Genomic DNA, 10603 nt, shown 5'->3' with positions numbered 1-10603 from the left:
CTCCCTCCTTCCTCCCTCCCTCCCTCCTCCTTCCTTCCTTCCTTCCCTCCTTCCTTCCTCCTTCCTTTTCCTCCCTCCCTCCTACCTTCCTCCCTCCTTCCCCTTCCCTCCTTCCTCCCTCCGACCTTCCTTCCCTCCCTTCCCTTCCTTCCCTCCCTTCCCTTCTTCCTTCCCGTCCTCATTCCTTCTTTCCTCCCTTCCTCTTAGCTTCCTTCTCCCTTTCCTTCCTTCCTTCCTCCCTCCCTTCCCTCCTTCTTCTCGTACTCACTCCTTCTTTCCTCCCTTCCTCTTACCTTCCTTCCTCCTTCCCTTCCTTCTTCCTCCCTTCCTCCCTCCTTCCCTTCTTTCTTCCTCCCTCCCTCCCACCTTCCCTTCCTTCTTCCTTCCTTCCTTGACTCGAGGACAACAGGAGGGTTAACAAGCATCATATAAAATAACCTCCTCTAATTCATCTGAACCCAAATTTAACTAAACTGACTGAAGTGCTGAAGTTTCCTTTCTCCTCAACATTACATGGATCCTATTACAGGTTTAATTTGAACCAAAACACCATCACGGCATCCAGAGGGTAAAAAAAAGAAAAGAAAAGAAGAGTGAGCAGAAAGGGGTGGAGTACTCACGGCGGCATCGTGTGTGATCGTGCTGGTAGGAACCGGCAGGACAGGAAGTCAGACATTGGCCACTATCAGCGCTCAGCAGAGGAAACGCAGAGCTGCAGGTCTGACAGTCCCAGCTGCTGGAGCAGGTGGAGCAGGATGAGTGCAAGCTGCGGAGGAGGAGGAGAAGAAGGGAGGAGGAGGAGAAGAGAGAGGGAGAGGCTCTGACTGTCAGTTCATTAAAAAAAATCAGTTTTGAAGGAAATTTGAATTTAAAAATGAAACTCAAGTAACACAAGTAACTAAAACCTCTCAGACACTCAGAGTGAGAAAGAGATAGAAGGAGAAAAAAGAGGAGAGGAGAGGATGATGATGATGATGATGATGATGATGATGATGTGATGGAGAGATTAAAAAGAGGAGATTTGGAGATTCAGAGACGACAGTAAGGATGCTAAACATGAGGCTCGTGGGCCAGAACCGGCCCGCCGAGGGGTCGGATCTGGCCCACTTTCCTTCCTGTCTTCTTTTCCTGCCTGCCTTCCTTCCTTCCTCCCTCTTTTCCTTCCTTCCTTCTTCCCTTCCTTCCTTCCTTCCTTCTTTCCTCCCTTCCTTTCTCCCTCCTTCCCTTTCCTTTCTTTTCCTCCCTTCCTTCCTTCCTTTTGTTTTATGTTGGTTTTAGAGTTTTCTGATGAATATGGGTCAAAACTGGACAAAAATGCTAAAAATGCTTCTTTAATAACATAAAACTGGGTCAAATTAGACCCTGAACAGTATGACAGGAGGTTATAGAGCAGATTTAAGGAAATATATTGACGTACAGAGTATTATTATTATTTAAGCCTCACTGATGAGATGAACTCTATTATATTATATTATATTATATTATATTATATTATATTATATATATATTATATTATATTATATTATATATATATATATATTATATTACACTGAGGAAGAAGTAACGCATCGGTTCACACCAATATTCTGATTGAATGTATTCTGCTGTTGCGTCTCAGTTCGGTGAAATATAATCAACTTAAAGGCGTCTCCATGGCGATGACAATAATAATAATAATAAAACAGAGAGGAAATTCAATAAGGAGACTAGTGATGTTATTTAATAAGAAATCTGAAGATTAGAGACTAAAAAATAAAAATAAACTAAATATTCTTTAAAAACCTCACAGAGTGAGAGAGGAGAGGATGATGATGATGATGATGATGATGATGATGATGATGATGATGATGGTGATGTGATGTGATGGACAGATAAGAAAGAAGAGATTTGGAGATTGACAGACTACAGTAAGGATGTCAAACATGAGGCTCGTAGGCCAGAACCGGCCCGCCGAGGGGTCATTCCTTCCTGTCTTTTTCCTTCCTTCTTTCCTTTGTCCCCTCTTTCCTTCCTTCCTTTCCTTACCTCCTTCTTTCCTGTCTTTTCCTATTTTCCTTCCTGCCTTCCTATCTTCTTTTCCTTCCTTCCTTCCTTCCTTCCTTCCGTCTTTCCTTCATTCCTTCCTTCCTTCTTTCCTTCCTTCCATCTATCCATCCTTCCTTCCTTCTTTACAGCTGTCCTTCTTTCCTTCCTTCCTTCCTTCCCTCTTTCTTTCCTTCTATCTTTCCTTCATTCCTTCCTGTCTTATTTTCCTAACTTCCTTCCTTCCTTCCTTCCAGCTGTCCTTCTTTCTTCCTTTTCATCTGTCCTTCTTTCCTTCCTTCCTTTCTCCCCTCTTCCCTTCCTTCCTTCCTTCCTTCCTCCCTTCCTTCCTTCCTTCCTTCCTTCCTTCCTTCCTTCCTTCCTTCCTTCCTTCCTTCCTTCCTTCCTTCCTTCCTTCCTTCACTTCCATCCTTCTTTTTAATGATCTGGCTCACATGAAGTTTTTAATAAATATGACTCAAAAATTTTCATCAGCTGCACTAAAATATTTTAAAAGTTACATTTTTTTGTATATTTTGGGTCATTTTAGGAAAAATAATCAAACGTATACCTAACAGAAACGTTGTTAAGTCGTATTTTCTTCTCTTAAATATAACACCGGGTCAAATTAGACCCTGAACATTATGTTACAGGTTAAAATAGACTTCTAATGTTAGTGTGAGGCAGTAAACTTATATCCCATCCTAACATTCAACAACCAGAGCTTCCTGAGTGGAGCCGCTAGCTTCTAAACTTAATACCTTTATCTGCGTCTGATAGCTTTACAGCGTCGAGGAGTTTGGTGTTTACGGCTTCGTGAATAGCTGTGAGCTGTAAATGTCTGACTCACAAGGAGGAGAGAGAGAAGAAGAAGAGGAAGAGAGAAGAAGAGAAGAAGAGGAGAAAAGGTCAGTAGGACGGGAATCCCACCGCAGTAAAAAGATTAAGTCTGTCTCGGGTCAACGCACGGTCAAGGTGCTGTGTGTGTGTGTGTGTGTGTGTGTGTGTGTGTGTGTGTGACTGCTTTCTGCAAGACTTATATATGCAAAAAACACACACACACACCTACCTACACACCTACACACACACACACACACACACACACACACAGTTAAAGTCTCATATTTTACAGCGAGCTTGATGAGATGCTGCAGCCGAGCCAAAGGTTTAATCTATTTTCAGCTGCTGGAGCTCTGTGGTTAACTTCTTCTTTAAATTTAGTTCCTCTAAGTTTATGATGTTCAATAAATATTTCTCCTCAAGGAAAGATGCACCTTAAATTAAGTATGAGGGGGTTTCTTATTACATTTAGATTTATTTATATATATGCATACATACATTGTTGAAGTTCTGCACAGGGTTCAGAAAGTACTGCTTAATGTTGCTTTATAAGAGAAGTGTGTGTCTCTTTTATATTTAAATACTTATATATGTGGTGCATATATGCTTAACAAGTCAAGGAAGGGAGGGAGGAAGAAAGGAGGAAGGAAGGGAGGGAGGAAGGAAGAAGGAAAGGAGGGAGGAAGGGAGAAGAAGGACATAAAGGAGGAAGGAAGGAAGGAAGAAATGAAGAGGAAGGAAGGAAGGAAAGGAGGCAGGTAGAAGGAAGGAAGGGAGGAAGGAAGGTAGGAAGGAAGAGGACAGGAAAGGAGGAAGAAAGAAGGAAAGAAAGAAGGAAAGGAGGAAAGGAGGAAGGAAAGGAGGAAAGGAGGAAGGAAAGGAGGAAGGAAAGTAGGAAGGAAAGGAGGAAGGAAGGGGGGAGGAAAGAAAGAGACAAGGAAAAGAAGACAGAAGGGAATGATGGAAGAAGAAAGGAAGATAGGAAGGAAGGAAGGAAAGAAGGAAGGCAGAAGAAAGGAAGGAAGGACGGAAGGAAGGAAGGAAGGAAGGAAGAAGGAAGGAAGGAAGGAAGGAAGGAAGGAAGGACTGAAGAGTCAAAACAGACGGGGTCAATTTGACTCGGGAGGACGACACAAAGGTTCATCAAACTGAAGATAGTGGTGTTTGGACTACAAAGACCATGATGCAACGCTTCGAGAGGCTCAACAGGAAAATATGACATCATTTACAACTTTGTGGACTAATAAAGGAATATCTGATCTTATCTTATAATAGATTAAAATTATAGGTCTCATCTGCATTACTACAGCAAGATAGTTCCAAGTTAAAAAGCAATTTTGAGAAGTAATTTTAATGTTCATATATAATTAAACAGCTGATCTTACCTGTGCATGCTCGGCCCTCGGAGAAGAAGCCGGTTGGACAGGCGGACAGACAGCGGCCATGATGGAGGAAGGCCTTGGGGTCTCTGCAGCTCTCACAGTGTTCAGGAGTCCTCCGAACACGACAGACAGTCAGCGTGACACGGCACTGCAACACACACAGGTCAACACACACAGGTCAACACACACAGGTCAACACACACAGGTCAACACACACAGGTCAACACACACAGGTCAACACACACAGTTCAACACACACTGGTCAACACACACAGGTCAACACACACAGGTCAACACACACAGGTCAACACACACAGGTCAACACACACACTGCAACACACACAGGTCAACACACACAGGTCAACACACACAGGTCAACACACACAGGTCAACACACACAGGTCAACACACACACTGCAACACACACAGGTCAAACACACACTGGTCAACACACACACTGCAACACACACAGGTCAACACACACAGGTCAACACACACTGGTCAACACACACACTGCAACACACACAGGTCAACACACACTGGTCAACACACACACTGCAACACACACAGGTCAACACACACAGGTCAACACACACACTGCAACACACACTGGTCAACAACACACACTGCAACACACACAGGTCAACACACACTGGTCAACACACCACTGGTCAACACACACTGGTCAACACACACAGGTCAACACACACTGGTCAACACACACTGGTCAACACACACACAGGTCAACACACACTGGTCAACACACACACACTGCAACACACACAGGTCAACACACACACTGCAACACACACACAAGTCAACACACACAGGTCAACACACACACTGCAACACACACACTGCAACACACACAGGTCAACACACACAGGTCAACACACACACTGCAACACACACACTGCAACACACACACTGCAACACACACAGGTCAACACACACAGGTCAACACACACACTGCAACACACACAGGTCAACACACACAGGTCAACACACACAGGTCAACACACACAGGTCAACACACACACTGCAACACACACACAAGTCAACACACACAGGTCAACACACACACTGCAACACACACACTGCAACACACACAGGTCAACACACACAGGTCAACACACACACTGCAACACACACACTGCAACACACACACTGCAACACACACAGGTCAACACACACAGGTCAACACACACACTGCAACACACACAGGTCAACACACACTGCAAACACACACACTGCAACACACACAGGTCAACACACACACTGCAACACACACAGGTGAACACACACAGGTCAACACACACACTGCAACACACACAGGTCAACACACACAGGTCAACACACACAGGTCAACACACACTGGTCAACACACACAGGTCAACACAACACACTGCAACACACACACTGCAACACACACACTGCAACACACACAGGTCAACACACACAGGTGAACACACACACTGCAACACACACACTGCAACACACACACTGCAACACACACAGGTCAACACACACAGGTGAACACACACAGGTCAACACACACAGTTCAACACACACTGGTCAACACACACAGGTGAACACACACACTGCAACACACACACTGCAACACACACAGGTCACCACACACAGGTCAACACACACAGGTCAACACACACACTGGTCAACACACACACTGGTCAACACACACAGGTCAACACACCACAGGTCAACACACACACTGGTCAACACACACACTGGTCAACACACCACCAGGTCAACACACACACTGCAACACACACTGGTCAACACACACACTGCAACACACACAGGTCAACACACACAGGTCAACACACACACTGGTCAACACACACACTGGTCAACACACACACTGGTCAACACACACACTGGTCAACACACACACTGCAACACACACACTGCAACACACACTGGTCAACACACACACTGCAACACACACAGGTCAACACACACACAGGTCAACACACACAGTTCAACACACACAGGTCAACACACACACTGCAACACACACTGGTCAACACACACACTGCAACACACACAGGTCAACACACACACTGGTCAACACACACACACTGGTCAACACACACACTGGTCAACACACACACTGGTCAACACACACACTGGTCAACACACACACTGGTCAACACACACACTGCAACACACACACTGCAACACACACTGGTCAACACACACACTGCAACACACACAGGTCAACACACACACTGGTCAACACACACACTGGTCAACACACACACTGGTCAACACACACACTGGTCAACACACACACTGCAACACACACACTGCAACACACACTGGTCAACACACACACTGCAACACACACAGGTCAACACACACACTGCAACACACACCACTGGTCAACACACACACTGGTCAACACACACACAGGTCAACACACACACTGGTCAACACACACACTGGTCAACACACACACTGCAACACACACACTGCAACACACACTGGTCAACACACACACTGCAACACACACAGGTCAACAACACACACTGCAACACACACTGGTCAACACACACACTGCAACACACACACTGGTCAACACACACACTGGTCAACACACACACTGCAACACACACACTGCAACACAAACACTGCAACACACACAGGTCAACACACACAGGTCAACACACACTGGTCAACACACACAGGTCAACACACACACTGCAACACACACAGGTCAACACACACAGGTCAACACACACTGGTCAACACACACAGGTCAACACACACTGGTCAACACACACACTGCAACACACACAGGTCAACACACACAGTTCAACACACACAGTGCAACACACACACTGGTCAACACACACAGGTCAACACACACTGGTCAACACACACACTGCAACACACACAGGTCAACACACACAGTTCAACACACACAGGTCAACACACACAGGTCAACACACACAGGTCAACACACACTGGTCAACACACACTGGTCAACACACACACTGGTCAACACACACAGGTCAACACACACACTGGTCAACACACACACTGGTCAACACACACAGGTCAACACACACAGGTCAACACACACTGGTCAACACACACAGGTCAACACACACTGGTCAACACACACACTGCAACACACACTGGTCAAACACACACAGGTCAACACACACAGGTCAACACACACAGGTCAACACACACACTGCAACACACACTGGTCAACACACACAGGTCAACACACACAGTTCAACACACACAGTTCAACACACACAGGTCAACACACACAGTTCAACACACTGGTCAACACACACACTGCAACACACACAGGTCAACACACACAGGTCAACACACACAGGTCAACACACACAGGTCAACACACACAGGTCAACACACACAGTTCAACACACACAGGTCAACACACACACTGGTCAACACACACTGGTCAACACACACAGTTCAGTATACGTTTACATTTACAAGGTTTGTAGCTACGGCAACAAGCTGGATATTGGATGGGGAAAAAAAGAGATTGAATGTGTACTACTGCAGACTGGAGAAAGACACACACACACACACACACACACACACACACACACACACACACACACACACACACACACTCTGACATTCAATTTCATGCTAATTTTATCCAATACATCTGGACAGACACTGTTGTTGAATGTGAGCCCCACTTGAAGATATCGCTCTCTCTCTCTCTCTCTCTCTCTCCCTCCCCTCCCTCCCTCCCTCCCCTCCCTCCCTCCTCTCTCTCTCTCTCTCTCTCTCTCTCTCTCTCTCTCTCTCCTCTCTCTCTCTCTCTCTCTCTCTCTCTCTCTCTCTCTCTCTCTCTCTCTCTCTCTCTCTCTCTCTCTCTCTCTCTCTCTCTCTCTCTCTCTCTCTCTCTCTCTCTCTCTCTCTCTCTCTCTCTCTCTCTTCTCTCTCTCTCTCTCTCTCTCTCTCTCTCTCTCCCTCCCTCCCCTCCCTCCCTCCCTCCCTCTCTCCCTCCCTCCCCTCCCTCCCTCTCTCATATTCTGACATTTAATTTTATGTAAATTCTCTCCAACTGATTTGACTTTGGCAATGAAACTCAGTTAGCGGAGGCGAGGCAGATTTTACTTTGCGGAACCACACACATATTAAATTCCATCTGGTACATTTGCTTCGACAGTCAGAGCGTGTTAGCAGCCAGTGGAGAAGTTTCTACTCGCTGAAATGTTCCCTACTGGGACTTTTTGAGTGTATGAATTTGCTCGTCTTCACTCCCGTCAGCCAACAGCTCCTCTGATGAAACCTTTAAATGCTTTTCGCTGCCCACACCAGATCCCAGCTGGCATTTACAAATCATTATTCATAGAGCATATAGTGAGAGTGTAAACTAGATTTATTACCTGGATTAAATCAACACAAACAAGTTAAAGCACTTTCAAGCTTACAGTCTTCCAGAGAGCTGATATGATATCTGACTGCAGCTGACATGTTACAAACCAGTCACTGTTTTTCAAGCTCTGGAGGAGAAAACTAAAAAAAACTAAAAAGCTATTAAATGAGCACAACCCCAGTTTACAGAGGGCTAAAGCTCAACGCTCGGGGCAATTTTTAAAAATGTCATAGAGGAGCGCTGGAAGAAGGAAGGAAGGACAGAAGGAATGGAGGTAGGAAGGAAGGACGAAGGGAAGGAGGGAGGAAGGAAGGAAGGAAGGAAGGAGAGAAGGAAGGAAAGAAAGACAGAAGGAAGGGAGGACGGAAGGAAGGAAGAAAGAAAGACAGAAGGAAGGGAGGTAGGACGGAAGGAAGGAAGGAGGTAGGACGGAAGGAAGGAAGGGAGGTAGGATGGAAGGGAGGATGAAGGAAAGGAAAAAGGGAAAGGGAAAAAGCTATTAAATGAGCACAACCCCAGTTCAGAGGTCTAAAGCTCAACACTCGGGGCTATTTTTAAAAATGTCATAGAGGAGCGCTGGAAGAAGGAAGGAAGGACAGAAGGAAGGGAGGTAGAAAGGAAGGAAGGAAGGACAGAAGGAAGGGAGGTAGGAAGGATGGACGGAGGGGAAGGAGGGAGGAAGGAAGGAAGAAGGAAGGAGAGAAGGAAGGAAGAAAGACAGAAGGAAGGAGGTAGGAAGGAAGGACGGAAGGAAGGAAGGAAGAAAGAAAGACAGAAGGAAGGGAGGTAGGACGGAAGGACGGAAGGAAGGAAGGTAGGAAGGAGGATGAAGGAAAGGAAAAAGGAAAGGGAACAAGCTATTAAATGAGCACAACCCCAGTTCAGAGGGCTAAAGCTCAACACTCGGGGCAATTTTTAAAAATGTCATAGAGGAGCGCTGGAAGAAGGAAGGAAGGACAGAAGGAAGGGAGGTAGGAAGGATGGACGGAAGGGAAGGAGGGAGGAAGGAAGGAAGGAAGGAAGGAAGGAGAGAAGGAAGGAAAGAAAGACAGAAGGAAGGGAGGTAGGAAGGAAGAACGGAAGGAAGGAAGAAAGAAAGACAGAAGGAAGGGAGGTAGGACGGAAGGAAGGAAGGGAGGTAGGACGGAAGGAAGGAAGGGAGGTAGGACGGAAGGAAGGAGGGAGGAAGGAAGGAGAGAAGGAAAGAAAGAAAGACAGAATGAAGGGAGGTAGAAAGGAAGGAAGGAAGGACAGAAAGAAGGGAGGTAGGAAGGATGGACAGAAGGGAAGGAGGGAGGAAGGAAGGAAGGAAGGAAGGAGAGAAGGAAGGAAGAAAGACAGAAGGAAGGGAGGTAGGAAGGAAAGACGGAAGGAAGGAAGAAAGAAAGACAGAAGGAAGGAAGAAAGAAAGACAGAAGGAAGGGAGGTAGGACGGAAGGAAGGAAGGGAGGAAGGAAGGAAGGGAGGATGAAGAAAGGAAAAAGGGAAAGGGAACAAGCTATTAAATGAGCACAAACCCAGTTCAGAGGGCTAAAGCTCAACGCTCGGGGGCAATTTTTAAAAATGTCATAGAGGAGCGCTGGAAGATGTTTTCACTACAGTACACTTCTGATGTATGAATCTAAATGTAGGAAAGCATCAATCCTGCAGAGCCACTCTTATTATTCTCTAGATTCTTATGAAAGCTGCTTCACTTTTCAAAACTCTAAACACGTCTTTAAAAAGAATCTCATTTCAGAAACTCCCACGACTTCCTCCCTCCAACCTAAAAAAGCTCAGTGCAGCGTGGCGACCGACAGCTGTAGCGCTCCGTCGTATCTGAGAGACAGAACAAGCTCAACACACGCACACACTCGTCAAACAAAGACACACTGTTTGCACCTGATTGAGCTGTGATTACTCCTTTTAATTATCTGAGCTAATACAACGCTTACAGCTGGTTAAAAAAAAAAGTACAGAA

At 45.9% G+C, this 10603-nt stretch overlaps 1 protein-coding gene across 1 annotated transcript in view; it reads right to left on the bottom strand.

Moving 5' to 3' along the window:
• Positions 1 to 10603, bottom strand: part of fras1 (Fraser extracellular matrix complex subunit 1) — a 274524-nt gene that overhangs the window by 208525 nt on the left and 55396 nt on the right. The window contains 3 exon segments of the mRNA XM_053325459.1: positions 621 to 759; positions 4231 to 4362; positions 4364 to 4392. Of these exon segments, the coding sequence (XP_053181434.1) occupies positions 621 to 759; positions 4231 to 4362; positions 4364 to 4392 (300 nt within the window).

The sequence above is a fragment of the Scomber japonicus genome, chromosome 9 (genome assembly GCF_027409825.1).
Source record: "Scomber japonicus isolate fScoJap1 chromosome 9, fScoJap1.pri, whole genome shotgun sequence".
NCBI lineage: Eukaryota > Metazoa > Chordata > Actinopteri > Scombriformes > Scombridae > Scomber > Scomber japonicus.
This window is presented reverse-complemented; position numbering and strand designations above follow the sequence as displayed.